The sequence below is a fragment of the Danio rerio genome, chromosome 5 (genome assembly GCF_052040795.2).
Source record: "Danio rerio strain M-AB ecotype USA chromosome 5, GRCz13ab, whole genome shotgun sequence".
Taxonomy (NCBI): Eukaryota; Metazoa; Chordata; class Actinopteri; order Cypriniformes; family Danionidae; genus Danio; species Danio rerio.
In genome coordinates, this window is record NC_141025.1 from 40,277,567 (window position 1) to 40,295,603 (window position 18,037).

At 35.6% G+C, this 18,037-nt stretch overlaps 1 protein-coding gene across 6 annotated transcripts in view; it reads left to right on the forward strand.

The window, feature by feature from the left end:
* The window catches only part of bmp2k (BMP2 inducible kinase), a 65,530-nt gene that overhangs the window by 11,337 nt on the left and 36,156 nt on the right, over positions 1 to 18,037 (forward strand). For all 6 annotated transcript variants that reach the window (XM_087251835.1, XM_087251836.1, XM_087251833.1 and 3 more), the window contains 3 exon segments: positions 14,084 to 14,202; positions 14,286 to 14,391; positions 16,080 to 16,222. In XM_087251835.1, the coding sequence (XP_087107961.1) occupies positions 14,084 to 14,202; positions 14,286 to 14,391; positions 16,080 to 16,222 (368 nt within the window).

Here is an 18,037-nt window from a genome sequence, read left to right on the forward strand (position 1 = left end):
TGGAGATAAATTTTGTGAACATCATTGTGGTGTAACTTGGAGGACTCAAGGGAAACTGATTAGGCACTGTTCTTTAACAGATATTTGTGAGCTGCATGTGGGCCGTTGATGTTTAATGAAAGATTCCTCTGTTAGAGTAAGATATGACATTCAGATCTGTGGGATGTCAGGCAGATGTAAAAAGGAAAAGCAAAGATGACATTTAAGCAGAGTTATTTGTAAGAATTACTGTATACTAAGGAGCATAAATGTATATTTAAAACACACTTATTTGCACAGAGATTTATATAATTTACTGTATTCCAGAGGTTGTTAAATAAATGGCCAATTTAAGCCATTGCAAAGCAACCATTGCACCAATTTCAAGATTTAACAGTGTGTTGTGATGCTCAAGATGAAAAACAATAAAATAATGCTGAAACATGAACACATTACTGGTCTAGCGGTGTACTGAATTTATTAGCAACATAAAACAGTGAGAGATTTACCAACACAGAAATTCATAACTTTTTTGATTTAGTGGCTAATTCCTATGAATTCATATGATCTTATTTGTACTGTTTAGAATGAATTGCTTATCCCCAATGAAGGTTGGTTTTTGGGATGGGGTTGGGTGCCATGTCTCCTTTTTAAAACCGTATATTTTTATGATTGAACGAATTTGCCACTAAACTGACAAAATATAAAATACTTAAATTTTCTCATGAGATTTACTGTTATGAAAGCATGTTTATTTCAAATACAGTGTGCCACTTGTTTCTTTACATCCACTTTACATCCAGTATGTTGTGAGAATGCTGTTTATGGATTACAGCTCAGCATTCAACACTGTAGTGCCTGCCAAGCTGGTGGTGAAGCTCCAGGATCTGGTTCTACACGGCTCTCTGTGCAACTAGATCCTGCTGGACTTCCTGTCAAGCAGATGCCAGGTGGTCAGAATGAACAACATTACTTCGTCCACACTGATCCTCAACACTGGTGCTCCACAGGGCTGTGTTCTCAGCCCACTCCTGTAGTCCCTGTACACACATGACTGTACAGACAAACACAGCTCCAACCTCATCGTTAAATTTGCAACGGTGGTGGGCCTAATCACTGATAATGATGAGACGGCCTACAGAGAGGAGCTTCACACTCTGACGCAGTGGTGTGAGGAAAACCACCTGGATTTCAGGGGAGAGAGGAGAGATCACACCCCCATTACCATCAACGAGACACCAGTGGAAAGAGTCAGCACTTTCAAGTTTCTTACACATCGCTGAGGATTTGACATGGACTGCTCACACAGACGCAGTGCTGAGGAAGGCACAACAAGGCCTCTTCTTCCTCGGGCGTCTCAGGAGGTTTGGAATGAGCCATCACATCCTCTGCTCAATCTACACCTGCACTGTGGAGAGCATCCTATCTGGCTGTATCACCACCTGGTATGGAAATAGCACCAGCAGCAATCACAAAGGCCTACATAGGATTGTGCGAACTGCTGGACGCGTAGTAGGAGGTGAGCTTCCCTCCCTCCAGGACATCTACACCAGGCGGTGCATGAGGAAAGCCAAGAGAATTATTAGCGACTCCACCCACCCAAGCCATAGACTTTTCTCTGCTACCCTCAGGCAGACGGTTCCGCAGCATCTGGTCACGCACCAGCTGGCTGAAGGAAAGTTTCTTCCCTCAGACTATCAGGCTGATGAACACTTAACAAACCCCACATAGACTCTTCCATACCCTCACTGCACACCATCAATATATAGCATGCACTGCACTTTAACCAATCCATACTTCAAACAATACTGCCTACAACTATGTGGACACTTATTCATTTTACAGATCGCTGTCAATTTTACATTGTCCGTTTTTTGTTTATTTATTTATTTTTATTTTTTTAGGAGTATGCTGTTGTATTTTGCACTGTCGTTGTATTTGCACTGTTGTTGTATTTGCACCATCTGTATTTTTTACTGTCTGGAGCCAGCACCTTAGCTTTTCACTCATCATAGCACACATGCTGCTAATGATGTGACAATAAAAGGGATTTGATTTGATAATGAAAAATATCAGAATTTGCTCTTAGGCCCTGGTCCAACAAGACCCTGAATAAGTTTTTTGTGTTGAGGCACTTTACCAGCAAGGGTTTTGCATGCTGTTTATGTGCCCTGGTTGCCTTGTGTTCTAACCCCCTGCTGCGCCTCACATTTTTGACAGATCGCTCTGTGCACTTGCAGTAGAACAAGTACCCAACATTATACGATCCAGCAGCAATACTGTTGATACAGTGGTTGCCTAGCAACATAACAATCTCAGTGCACTGCTCCTTTCTAAAGTCAACAAAAAAAGTAGTGTGATGTGCCTCACCGACTCGTACTCTACATGTTTTTCCAACGGCTTTATCTCTTTTTAATTGTAGGTTAAAAGTGCAGTAGGTGATCTGCCTAAATGCTAACCACTTATATATTATCCACAGCATATTATCTTTGGACGGCAGGGAGGGACTGTGATTCAGAGCCACGCCTCTTGAAATCGCGAACCTGCGCACAGCGTCACAACAGCAGACAACCCACTAGTTCATGTCATTTGCCAATTAGTTGATGTTTGGCCGGCGACGTGCAGAAATGACATTTATTACTAAGCCACACTTACATGCTATTTCAGAGGGAATAATCAGAGTAGCATGGTAAACAGTATAGGAAGGCTGTCATTGTTCAAAAATGAACCAATGTGAATATAAAAGCAACTTCAGCACAGTAAAGCAGGCTAGGCAGAATAGGGCTATTTACTGATGTGTTGTTGTTAAACTAAATGAGAAAATACATTATCGATGCTGTAAAAGGTCTCTTATGAAACTGAAAATAGTTCAATCTTTCGCTGGGAGATTTCAGTGGCTGAACAACACGTCTGTACATATCATAGACTGTAAAATATAGGTGCATAAGCCATTCATAACAACACATTCTAACATAAGCTTAGCCTGACTAAAATGGTTTTAAAACAGAACATTACCTAACAGTAATACTTCAGCTACGGTGTCGTCCTTCCTCCAGCATGCAAAAGTAACTCCAATATTAATTTGGTATTTTTAAAAGTTTCAATTCAGCATTTGATTTCACCGCGTCTGCGTGAAAAGAGATGCGCAGGAGTCCAAATCTCCATTTGCTGACAGTTTGAGCTACTTATCTGAATAATGGGAGGTGTCGGCCCGACAATATTTTATTTGAAGAACATTTTTTAGTTTATGCCTTATAAAAGAATATAAAAATAAATATAAACACATTTAGATCATTCACTTTAATTATTACTATTGGACTAAAGAGACCTTTAACCAGCACAACAAAAAATTTTTCCGAAGACAATCACCTACTGCACCTTTAAGTATAACAAAAGATCTTGATCATGTCAAGGCATGTTAAGTAATCATGAAATCACAATTCTACAAATTTCAAATGCAGGCATTTTATAAATGTCAAATGGAAGGATTCATTATTTTAAAATCAGAAGTTTTTTGAATTCTGAAACTTGCAGTATGTGTTTACTGTAAAGTAACCTCTTATGTATATATCAAGAGCGTTTAAATTCTTCATTACATGACCCCTTATTAGGTACTAGTTCCGCCAGCTAGCTCTAATCTGGAATCATGACTATTTTCAGTGTTGTAGTACGAAATGACCCAGAACAATCAGGCAAATGTCCTCTGTTTGCCCTCTCATGCACACCAGAATCAACATTTGTGATCGTCAGCACATCAGGCTGCCGGCGGGGGGGATTCCATTTCTGGCTCCATTACTGCAGTGGAGAATCTACTTGGGCTAGATTTGCAGGAACATCACTGTGGAACAATACCATTTCTTAGGGTACTACTTGTACTTCCACATTTGAGATTCCTCTGAATTCTTCCAAGATGATGTTTTGAAGAAGTAAATGCAGAAGTGACTTTTTTTGAGACTCTGCATGCTATTGCGCCAGTGAGCCTGTCTTTTGTATAAATGTTCCTGCATTCAAATATTTCATGCTGCTTGATATGGTTACAAAAATCTGCACTGATAATATTTTGAACATTTCAAAACATTCTTTAAGTTGATACCCTCATGTTTGCTAACTCAAACCCTCGCTGAGCCTTGGGGAATTGAAGCCTTTTATTTGCATCCTGTTGGCTTTCATCCTGTTCGTCATCCTGTTCATTTCTTCATTTCCATTCTGTTTCATCCTGTTCATTTTCTTGCCAACCATATAATTAACTAACTGCCTGAGCTTCACTAGAGCATATTTCTTAAAAGGCTCCTATTTTGTCATTTTTACAAGATGTAAACAGTTTTTTTGTGTCTCCAGAATGTGTCTTTGAAGTTTCGAAATACCCATCAGATCATTTATTATACCCAATTGAAAATGTCAAATATTGGGTCAGGGTGGATTTTAGCTGTTTTAGTTCTCTTTGTCCAATCAAAGTAGGTTCTCTTTACTTTTTCTTTGGTCAGAAAAAGAAAACCAGGGTTGACTACTACTGATCCTGATCTACATAAAATATACATTTACTGTTATCAAACACTTATTAGGCAATTCAGTTTTTTGAACATTTGCTCTTTTTTTAATGAAAATAATTTGTTATGTGCTATGAGATTGAGAAAGTGAGAAGAGCAAGCTCGACAAAAGCTGGAACTTTTTAAGTGTGTGTTTTGTTCTGATCACTACTGCCTACTTTACTGCCTTCATTTCTAAAATGGTTAAACACTAGTGTTGAATTTAACCTTGTATGAAATTTTAAAAGATACTCTAAATGTGTAACTTAGTAATTGACATTCCAATGTTTTCTATTAATATTAAGAATATTTTAACCACACTGGCAGATATTTTGTATTTAAATTGCCCTTAGATGCTCCCAGGAAAGAAAATAAAAGGACTAATACAATTTTCTGACAAAGAAATCTTGATTTTATGAACTTTCTAATATTTGTACTTGAAATACGAAAAAAAAAAAAAAAAAAAAAAAACACTGCTAAGTTGTGTACATAATGGTGCGGTGGGCCTCAGTATTACTGGGATATAACTCAAAATTGCACATTCTGTGATGTGACTATTGCCGATGCCATATTGATGCTGAAACGGTATATTGTGCAGACATAGCCAAGACAAAAATGAAAACTGTATTCGTTATTAATCGGTTTATTTATTAAGTATAGTGTTGTTTTATTCTTCTATATGCTTTCACTCAGGGGTTTTCTAACTTTTAGCCCGCGACCTCCAAAATAACAACTCCAGTGACTCGCAACCCCCATTATCGTCAGAGACTGTTTTAAACATACAAACATTGCACACAACGGTGCACTCACACCAATAGGAACTATATAAACACAAGCATATTGACAACACAAAAAAGTGCAATATTACTACCATATAATTTTTATAGTCATCGAAATTTGTTTAATTTAATATTAAACTCGCATAAATAGACTGGTGGGTGCAATGTTAATAGCATAAGACCATTCTTGGTTTGTTTTTGGAGAACGCCACTTGGAGATCATCCTCCTTTATTTTTAATGTATGCGAGTACTGTAAAGGTGTCAAAGTTAAACATTGTGTCGTAAAATCAATCTGCTGCAAATAACTCTATTGCTGTGTTGTTAATATAGCATATAACCTTAAATAATATGCATAATATATTATAATATATTACAGCGAATAACCCTGCAATCCAATGCAAAAAAAATGGATAGGCTGATGGATTTTTATTTAAAGATGTTGTTTTTTTATTGAACTAATAAATACTAATTAGATTTTTTTGTAGATCATGGATAAAATATGCTAATTCTAATAGATTAATAACATCATTGCCCATCATTGTTTCGCGACACCCCCTAGGGGATCTCGACCCTCAATTTGGGAACCACTGTTTTAAATAACCAAAAAAAAAACATGAGAACAATAGTGTAACAAATCAAGCCCACAGTCTTGCAGATTAGCTTGATAGAAACACCAATGCTAACAACCCACAAAATTTGGGCATCAACACCATTTGCATTTTTTGTATGTGAACAGAATGATACATTATCAGTGTCATGCCTCGGTTTCAGATCACAGGAACAAACAACTGACAAGTATGTCAGAAGAGCACCTGACCTATATCTGTAAAAATCTAGTGTAATTTAGGCCAGTCATTTGTGTTACAAATAGGATTTTATGGCATGACTGAACTTCCTGTCTCTCATTGAAAAAAAAAAAAAACTGCTTGCTTACATTTCACATTTTTATCAGTGTCAGCACCATTTTATCCGATTTAGTTTTTACTTTATTGTCCTTTTTGCACATAATATCAACAAATATGACTATTTTCTGTGATGTTGTTACAAACTTGAAATGTCAATGATTTGTTTTCTCTTTGTGTCCATACAATGGAAACCAGTGATAAAATAGTATTTAAATATAATATATAAACTAAAACAGACACTTAAGCAAAGACAAACAAGCATATTTTTGTACCTTTAGTAGCACTGTGCAACCACTGTAGATATGCTTGCTGGTGTGAGACCGAGCTGTTTCTTGTCTGTATTAGTCATCAGCAGTAAGCAACTGCTTCCCTTGCTCAATGACAGGGTGAACCCTGACACACTTTCTGAGCAGCTTCTAAGATCCCTATTCTTTGCACTTTGTTCATTTCTTTGTGCCTGCAAATTAGTTACACCGTGGAAAGATGTCATGCTGCCTGTGCAGTTCTTTGTGAACTGGCAGTAACTAGTTAAAGTCTTCCTTTACAATCATGTTGCCTGAGATTACCTTTTTTTCTTTCCTAAATTGAAGAGTGAAGGATTTTACACAAAGCTCTGTAACAGAGCAGGAGGAAGGCCTATGCAAAGGGAGGATCAGACAGTTATCTGTTTAATAGCAGCTTTGTTTAGTTCCTTTTTTACCTCTATGTTGAGCACAATAGAGATGTGGCACATTGTATGTTTTTGTTTGCATTTTATATTCCTTATTTGTCAGCTGCATTAGATGAAATGGTTTACAAAATGCATAAATGTTAGTGTATGTTACTCAAAAAGAAAAAAGAAGTGACATACATGGTTTAGTCCAGTCTGGAATTCTTGTTTAGTCGGTCGATTGTTATACATTAATTATAACTAGGGTTGCAAAGAACTGGAAACTGTTTCAATGGAAATTAATGGGAATCTATTAGGGATGCTCCGATCAGGATTTTTGCAGCCGATACAGAGTACTGATTCTGATGCTTCAAGGTTTATAAGGCATTAAGCACATTTTCCCTCCAAATATGAACCTTAAGGGAAGATCTCGCCTCACCTAAAGGAATAAATAAAGGATGTTGCTTATAATCCCTTAAACACATTTCTTACAACCATTTAGGTTTGAACGTCATCATGGCCTGAAGCAGCTTTACAGAAAATAATTCATTAATTCATTTTACTTCGGCTTAGGCTATGTATAAAATACAGGATCGCTTCTGCATTATCCTCTGCTTGTAAACTAATAAGCAAACACCTTCTATCGGTTCACGAGATCAGCCATATTGGTGAGTACCGTTCCGGTCATGAAATACGATTATCGGCAGATACTAATATTTGGCCAATCAATCAGAGCATCTCTAGAATCTGTGGTCTATATATTAATATGGAATATAAAGTCACTTAAGGAGGAATTCCCCCTATTCCCCCATTTTAATGTCACAAGAATATTGAAGCCACATATCTTCATTTGAACCCAAATGCTACATCAATTCAAGTAAGTTGGACATTATTTGGGTAAGGGTAGTGAACAGCAAACATAAGGGAATATGTTTTCTTCAATTCAACACTTATGCCATGGTTTCCGCTACATTCATTCTGCCATGTCGGGGCGCCACACTAAAATTCTTCCCGCTATGGCTACATCACAGCTTCTCATTCAAAACGTTCAGTAGAGGTGGTTGTTGTTTTTTTAATAGCAGGTTATAATCACACTAAAACATATTAAAAGGTAAGTGAATCATAACAGCGCAAACCTCTAGTTAGTAGTGTTGTGCGTCATTTGTTTAACCCTTTAAGGTGACATGCTGACGGGCTGACTGATGCGTGAGGCTAGCAAACACGACGTAGCTTTGAGTTACAAACACAGTCTCCATAATTTTACTTTATTTATAGATATAGGTCTATGGCTCTGCATACAATAACTTTATCTTGCTGGAGTTTATGGCTGTTTCACTTTACTTCAGGATGCATTATTGCCGCTCTGTAGGTTATTGGATACTTTAATAAATATTCCTAGCCAATCTAATAAAAGTTGGAGACATACTCACTACATAAACACGCTAAATTGCACTTCAGCAGCATTTATTTGAGAGCGCACAAGAAGATCTGCGCTTGAGCAGCATATATTTGAGGGCGTGCAAGAAGTTTTGTGCACGAACGGATGAAATCGGGGCGCAAGCTAAGAGATTCGCATGCTCGTATTGCATAAATGCGATCTCGACTTGGAATACTTTTTAACACTTGCATGTTAGCTTATAAACAACATGTTTAGGTTTGTCTATAGAGTTAATACATTTCTTTAAATGTGGAAGTTAAATTAGTTCTCATAAATTCCTGTATTGTTTCCAAATTGGAATATTTCCAAAATTCTAGCGACGTAGTTTACATGATAATTTTGCGGAAATTTGCCTAAAATTTTTTGCCCCTTTGCAACCCTAATTCTAACTTTATTCCAAATCAAAACATCTCAGCCATGCAGAAGATTAGCTCTGATTTTATCCCCATCCACAATTATTCCTACTTAATATTTTATTTTCATTTTACTTTTTGAAAGGTTTACTACTTGAAGGTTGTACAACGTTCTTTATTATAAAACAAATTTTAAAGAAAGCTGACATGATTCATCAACTAAATTATTGTTGGTCAAGTAATAGTTTCACAATATGATCACTTAAGATAGATTTGCAAGTTTCTGTAGTCATGTATGCATATTACAATTTTTGTGTTGATTTTATCTGCAAACTGTTTTTCTTCACCTTCCAAAGGTCCTGATTAGTGGGTCTTCCATACAAATACATTTTAAATTCAGGGCAGCTGAACAAGCATGAGTTTGTTAGGCAACAAGTGCAGCATTGTGGGTCCTCCTTTGTGTCAGAGCCCTCTCTTTTTGCCGACCGCTCCGTGACTCAGCAGGCTGTTAATGAGAGAAGGCTTGCCAGTCATACGTTGCCAGGATTCATTCACCCTGGAACTGATGGGAGAAGTGTTGTGGAGGCATGGCGCCCTTAATGTTGGTTCAAAGCTCCTTGCCACTGTGTAGGCAGTCAGTGCTCGCATTCATTGAGTTTCAGTAAAGCCACACAGAGGTATTTTTACCACTTTTGATTCTCATCATTTTGAATGAGAAGCATTTTTACAGTTAAAAAAGACATGATGCTTTATCATGTGATCCTTATCCATTAGTGTCTATGATTTACAAATCTTCTATTGTCCCACAAAAATATTTTTTATTTTATTTTGCATAAAATACATTGATATAAGTTCAGATATTATTTGAAAATGTCTACATCATGATATGATACAATTTTGTTGCCATGTCAGGGAGCTATATTGACATGCACACTCGTAATACAACTTCCGGGATTTTGACAATATTCGGTTTAAAATGCAATACCTGCATCAAGTGAATGCAAAAATATATAGCCTTGTCATATTAGGAATGGGCTGGTAAAAGATTCTAATAGTATGATAACCTTAAATAAAAATTTCACGGTATTGTGATTTACTGCTCTAAAATATGTTCTTTTTAAATGTGTGTGTTAAAAAACTAAAAAAAAAATTCTCGATGAACACAATATAATTTATTTTGAGAAACATTTAAAATATTTTGGAACAGTAAACATGTCAGACTAAATAATTCAACTGAATCACAGATTTCTTTACAATTTAAAAACGCATCTTTGGATATGTTTTCTGCTAGAGATACTGTTGTCCTAAAAAAATATAAAAAGAAAAACATGCATATACAGTAGGAACTTTACAGTTTTACAGTACATTTTGGTTGTTTTAAAACCTTTACTTTTTTCAAACCACGGTATATCTTGAAAACAATTATCGTATCATGCCTAGTTTATATATTTAGAATTTATATTTAACTCTCAATAAAGAGTTAAAAAGAGTCTTTATTAAATATGTCTTTTATTGTTATCGTAAGGAATTTATATTTCTAATACATGCTTGAGGTTTGGCTAATCACAGTGAACTGGGTGATAATTGGCGGTTTTAAGGTCTGTTTTCTTTAAAAATCAGCAATCTTCGCTGCTTGATTGATACACGATATGAAGTGGATCTCAGAATGTACTAGAAGCACTGCATAAAATTTTTTTTTTTCCACGCCATGTCTTTAAAATATGAAAATTTATTTCACCCAGTATTTTCAATCCAGTTTCTGCATTAGACTGCTGATCCTGACGGGTACGTGCATGTAAATGGCTTTTCATCTCGTTTTACACTTGAACAACTAAATAAATGCTGAAGTCCCTTTAACTGATTATATTTCAATTACATTACAACATTGATGCTGTAAAAGGAACAGTCTAAAATTGAATGAAATCACATCAGCCGTTCATCCAAAAGTTTAGCGCTATGGGAAGAAACACTAGCTGTGCTCTATTCTAGTACACTCATTAAGCAAAAGAATGCACATTATGGCCTCTTTTACTTCACTCTGAAGCTGCTGCTGTTGTTCCATCTGGAATCATTTTAATACCCTTTATTGTTTTTCACTGTTTACAAATTTTTAGTATCACTCTGACTTAACAGAGTATGCTTAGGGCTTAACAGCCCTATTATGGAAAAAAGCAGTGTCATCTTTTGTGTTTTGCTAAAGAAGGAAAAAAAACTCTTATGGGTGCGGAACAATTTGATCTTGATTAAGTATGTCAGAGTTTAATTTTCAGGTGAACCAACCTTATAAGGTTGTATTTCTCCTAAGGCTAACTTTGTACACAAGTGACTGCCAACAGTGAGCCCATCCCTAACTTAGCTAAAAACTGCCTCCATCATGCTTTCCTTTTGAATATGCATGCAATGTTTGGAGCAACTGAACAATATCACAGATCTCATACCTGCGTTAAACATGAACAAAAGTCACAGGAGGTCACTATAATCCCTGAACCCATTTCAAGTTGATACAAAGTTCAGCTTCTGTCCTTTAAGATCCGTTCACTCGTTCAGCATGGAATCACAAGTTTTCCAGCTACAGATGAGAGAATAAAAACGAAAAGAACTCCATTTACTGAAGGTGTCTTCCATGCTTTCCTGAAATGAGACGTGGGCAGTTGTAATGGGTTTTAAATTGTTCATTTCCAGCTCTCATTTCTGTTGCACAGTGCTACCCACACCTGTCTCTGTTTAAATGGCAGTGATATCGGCCATTTTGTTTCTTTCAGATACTCACCATCTCTACAAAGTGCAAACTCAAACATGACACACTTTAAGTTTTGCTTTGTTTTCCAACCAAATTCAACATTCACACTTTGATATTTTGATATTGTCACAATCTCTGTGATGTTCAACTTTGAAATCCTTTGTTTGCAAATTCTGTGTTTTAAAAGTGATTGTGCATTTATTTCTTTGTACATCTTTGGCATGTCGACATAAACACCTCACAGTTTGAATTGCTTAAAGGGTCATCCACTGTGATATCAGCCGTGTAAACAAACAACATCTCTGAATGTAATACACTCAAAGTTCAATGCAAAGGGAGACATTGGCTTTTACAGAGTTAGCTTAGCAAAGCCTACAGTGAATGAAGTTTGGGGACTACAAAAAATACATTCAGGCTAGTGAGATCATAAACCCTTTGTTACGTGCATATGTCAGGCGCATACACCCTGTTCAGCAAATGGACGTGGCCAGAGGCACTGTAATGTTATAGCTAAAATGTCTGTTTCCACAGAGCTCTTTCTGTTTCTGTATTTGGGCTTACAAAGGACATGACACAAAGAGAGACGTGCTTACAATTTAGTTTTAATTATGTTCCATAGAATTATAAAAAAAGATATAGTTCTAGCATTTGACAAAGGACAGTTTCCAGAATCTCTCCCAGTTCAGTATTGATTTGGCTAAAATCTCCTCAAAGAAGGAGCAGCTCTAACCATAATAGACGAAGCTGTGGAATGTCACAACCTGTGAGTATTTTCATTTGTTAAAATTGATTTATTACATGTAGGGCTGCACGATTCTGGCTAAAATGTGAGTCACAATCAAGATCATAATTCTTTCTCACAATTCTTTAGATGTAAAATAAAGGGTAATATGAGTAGTCTATTATTATTGTTAATCTTCAAACATATCGTCACCTTGGAATTATAAGGTTCTATCAGCGCTCTGAATGAATTTGAAATAATGAGCTTCAAAGTTTTTGCAATCCATATAGCAAACCATATGTGTGCAACATTTTTTTAAGTCTTAATGTAAACATTAAGTTTTTATTTAATAAGAATGACAATAACTCAATTTTGATAAAATTGTCAGATAGAACCTTATAATTCCCAAGTGACGATATGATAAAACAACAATTGATAATACAAATAATAATATTAGGCTTATGTGTTGGTCTACTGTTGCTTAAAATGCTACAGTACATTTTCTACAGTCATTATGGTGGACTTGAACAGACTTTCAATATGTCCTGTTTGTTAATTCACAGTAAAATGATGACATCAGAATATAACTATTTATAATTATAAAATTGATTTATTATGTTTAAGACATGTGCTTGTCATTTGTCATTGACAGCATTATTAGACCATTTGTTTTCACTGGTGATTTACTGTGATAAAACACACACACATTCAATTAATTCTTTCAGTTCGGTTCTCAAACGATCGCTCTGTGCAACAAACTGAATGTTATTTACAACTTTATTACTTGTTATTCACAGCCTATGCAGGTTCTGTTCACTAAAGTAGCCATCATTGGCATTCTGCGTGCACGTGCACGTTCTTGCTAGCTCGTGGTCAGCTCATGTTTGATTTTTCATGGCCGCAAATACATCATTACATGAAGACAGAAATGACATTTCTGAGTGAATTGTACCTTATAAATACAGTATGTTACACTTTTAAAGCCATTTGAAGGTGTTCATGTACCTGTGAAGACTTGTGCTTCTCTCCGGATCTTGAAAATATATTGGCTGAATCGTAGAAAAGCTGTATTAAGATCGTTTGTAGGGTCGAATCGAGATTGTGAACTTTTTTTGATTAATCGTGCAGCCCTAATTACATGCATAGTTTCTAGCTTTAATAGTATGTTGTAGAAAGGACGTAAACCAAGGGAAATGCTGTTTTTGCACCGCTAACATTTTAGCTACAAATTCATATTTATCCATCACTCCGCTGTAAACACCCACAATCTTCAGCAGCTCTGCATTGTCTCTTTATGTGGCCACTTTCCGTGAGTTATACTTCTCAAATAACAAATTGCAAATGATATGTGAACGTTTCTGATTACTTATACATGATTATTGCGAATATATATGAAAGACACTTGTCAAGTCTGATTTTAGAGAGCAGGCATGAGGTTCAGCTGTGTCCTCTTCATTTTCTGTCTGATTCAGGCTCAAACTGATAGGGCTAACAGCTACTCTGACAGACAGTTTTTACACAATGGCAAAGCGCATGGTTGTAGAGGTGTGGCGCATCCTGGTGACATGTAGCCGATCAATGAATCACAGCACATTATGTTAGCTGACCAGTCAGAGCCTCTTGAGGGTGGGCTTTCAGAGGAACTAGGAAATATGACACTTTCGTTTTCATGTTAGCTGAGTAACTGTATATAATCAAAGTAAGATAGATGAAAAAATAATTTGATTTATATATATATATATATATATATATATATATATATATATATATATATATATATATATATAAACGAAGCATGAGCACACATTGCTTTGCATCTTATAAACACAACCACACTCTTTAATGTAAAATAAAGATTTTACAACACACTGTGGACCACCCATTTAATGCTTCAATTGCTTGTAAAACTGATTGTTAATATGTGTTGATTGCTGATATGATGGACTTCTGAACTAACCCGTGAAATATATATATGTGGGTTTGTTTATCCAGGAGGTTTTTCCATGGTGTTTCTGGCCCGCACACATAGTGGAGTAAGATGTGCCCTGAAAAGGATGTACGTGAACAATGTCCACGATCTGAACATCTTCAGACGGGAGATCACTATCATGGTGAGTCAAGCTGGGATGTGTTGTTGATGTGTAAGTGCGTCAGTACATCACGTTACTGAATCGTTTTGTTTTCATCTCCTTAGAAAGAGTTGTCGGGCCACAAGAACATTGTGCGGTATCTGGACTCTACAACTAACGCAGTGGGAGACAGTGTATGGGAGGTTCTGATACTGATGGAGTATTGCAAGGGTAATGCAGCTTTAATGTAAAGTACACTATAATAGAAACATTATGCATTTTAAGCATTGTGTGCGTGCGTGCATGTGTGTCATTTTTTTAAATTCCTGAAATACAAGCTCATACTTGCATCACAGTACATTCGCTGACTGTAAACACATTTAGGTTGTTTCACTTTTATTATAGCCTTAATGTGTCTTGACAAAATAATAATATGAACAGAACAATTTTAAATATGGATAAATAAATGTTTTTGTGACCATTTTAAGAGAACAATTGATGCCTTGAGGCAAAGAACAATATGAGTCAATATTTTCAACATTTTAAATACTAAGAATTTTTTATTTGGATTGGGAACATTATATTATATATTTTTATTTAGCTTGAAGATAGACAAAAAAGCTTCTTAATTCTAAGTATAATTTAGCGTTTTTCAGTGTCACTATTAAAAAAACCTAAAGCTATTGTAATTTTTATATTTTTTAAATGTGGAAGAACGGTATATGTCAGGATAGTGTGGAATAACATTATAACTCCAATTCATCATATCACTTTTTCAACTTTATTTTTATTATTATTATTTAAAAGCAGAAAATATAGTATGAACAATGTACAATGCATAGACCTTCTTACAGTACAGGCAATAACAATAATTTATTAACAATAAATAAATAAATACATAAAATGCAGACATCATCACTAAATATTGTCATTTATTTTGAAATATACACAGGTACGCTTTGTAGTATATACTACAAACTGTTCTCGCGCTCTGGCATCTCAAGACATAAATAAATGTATAAACAAATAAACACTGCTTGCCGTAGTTTACACAGGACTGGCTGGAAATCTGCATTGATACAGCTTTATTAAATATGGAATGTGGTTTATTTTGATAGGCTAACTGTTGTTCTGCTGTTTAACGCTCCTCAGCGCATTCAGAGAGAGAGAGAGAGAGAGATCACATCACATATACGGTTCTTCCACTCACCTCTTTCGGTGGATTTTCCCATTTCTTGTTCTCCTTTTTAATTCAAATATCATCTAGGCTCTTTTTTTTTTTTTTGCAGAGGATTTACCTTTTAATGTCCGAAGCAGACATGACAGCAAGCGGCATCTCTATTCTTCCTTGTGGACATAAAGGCTTTTGTTTTTTTCGTGTGAGACTATATTAATGTTTAAAATGCAGACTCTTGGTCGTGCCAAAATATCCCCAGTACAATTAATGTCACATGGTTATTTAATTTTTTATTTATTTTGGCTTATATGGTTTTTCGTCGCACACTTAATTAACAACTGTACAAAGTGAAATTTCTGATTTTTTTTTTTTTTTATAAAAATTTTTGTTCATTAAAATAAAGGTTACAAATTGCATGTAAACTTGTATATAGTCAATGAAAAGCTGAAAATAAAAAAAAATTATAATAGAAATGAAATTAAATAAAAGTTTAGGTGCCAAAGTTTCTAAACTTAAAAAAACAAGCTTAATAGAAATGTTTAGCAAACTTGCTACAACTTACACTAAAATAAAAACAAAAAAAGGCTCAAGCAGTTAATAAATACAAAGAATATTATATAAACACCACAATATTAACACAGAACAAAATGGATTTAATTGATTTTATCAAGGCCATCTGAAACCGAAATACCCAAAGAGATTCTGCTTATTTTTTGACTATAAATGTTTTTGTGCCATGTAGCTGGTCAGGTGGTGAAGCAGATGAACCAGCGGCTGCACATTGGATTCACTGAAGCAGAGGTGCTCAACATATTCTGTGATGCCTGTGAAGCTGTTGCCAGACTCCACCAGTGTAAAACTCCAATTATCCACAGGGACCTGAAGGTACAGTATAGAAATAGCTTAGAAATAGAAAGTTTGATGCTACTTATAAACAGCTCCAGATGGATTGAAAAGATCAGCATATTACAAATCGTTCCAAACTATTGAAATAGTTCACTTTAGGTGTGAAGCTGTATACACAAGCACTGACCTGTCTGTGCTTTCATCTGTGCCGTTTCATAAATGTTGGAGAGCAAGTATGAGACTCTGGTTGATCACTGATTCTCTTTCCTTTTTCTTTCTTTTTTTTTTGGCTGGGTAAATTTAGGACACTCATTGTCAGTTTAAGGAACCATGTCTTGTTCATTCCAGTTCCACACAATGAGACCAGACATGATCTCTCAAACCAATTACTCTACTCACAAACATTATTAGTGGCAAGCATTAGCAAAGACGGGCATGCTACGCTGTTTCTGTGAAAAACAGCAGTGCTGAATGAAGTAAGGCCGCCCTTTTGGCAGAGAAGTGTGGGAACAGGCCAATGGTGCCATTCAAACAAACACTTTTTCCCACCAGTCAAGACCAATCACACTCAAAATAATTGGGAAATTATTGAACACTGGAGTGGAAAAAATGTGTGCCTTGTTTGTCATCGAGGGAACGAGAAAGATTAGAATATTCCAAACAAAGTGCTCATGCAAGGCTTATAATATGTGTGACAGCCCTAGTGGAGGCTTCTTTTGCAGAGTAATCATGTTGAGATACAAATATAGTGTGCAGAATTTCACACTTGTAACTTCAAGGCAACGAAAGTTGTTTTATAAATGCTTACTCGGGGTGTTGCAACTTGTTTTCTTGCTCTTTTACTCTTATCTTTACCTCTTTTATTTTAAGTATTAGTCTTTTTCTATGGTGGCCAAAAGAGCTCTGCAATTTAGGAAAACGCATGCGATTACTAACTAAAAAACTAACAAATTAAAAAAAGATCTTCATCAGTTTGACAGCATAGGTGTTGAAAATTCACACAAAGCTAACAAATGAAGAAAAGGCGTTGCATTTTTCTTACAATGCAAACAAATTAAGAATACGTGCTGCATTTTCTCACAACACATGCACATAGCACGGAATTAGTGGTGTAACAAATCACAAATCTGCAATTCGAATCACACTTTGGTTTTTGAGTCAGACAAGTTCAGACAATTATTCGAATCAGCAAAAAAGGAGACAAATGTCATTTGCTTTCCATTTAAACGAAAGTATTGGTGCAAAAAACATTGCTTTTAACAAACAGAACTTCGAACCTGTAATTTTAATAAAAATAGAAAATCAAGATACCAGCTGAAAAAAGAAAAGTATTCAATATGAAATATGATCTTTGCTACTGTTGCTGATAATGCTAAATATAGAAATCTACAATCTTGTACAACGTATCTTTAATTTCAATTAATGATTCAACAATTCACACATAAAACTTCGTTTTATTATAGGTGTATTATTTTTGAAAACCTATTCAGTGACATAATTTTGATAGTTGTTTGTCGCAATCTGTTGGTAATTGCTTTCACCAGCGTCATGTTTCATTTAATGGTGATTTTAATCTTTACCGTAAACATTAGTGTTTATATCTGAACTATAAACTGTTCTCCCAATACTTCTGTGTTATTTAATTATTTGTAACTAACTGAAAAAGTGTAAACTGGATGTCTCTCGATTCAGATTTGAATGCAATGCTTCGAAGGATTAATAAATATTTGCAAATTTATCTTTCCTGTTGCGCAGGTTTGAATTGACCCTTCGCTAAGCCCTGCCCTCCTTAGTTACTGTTGCTATGCCTGTCAAGCTTTCGTGCCTGGCTCGTCTATTACAATGTGTAAGCGC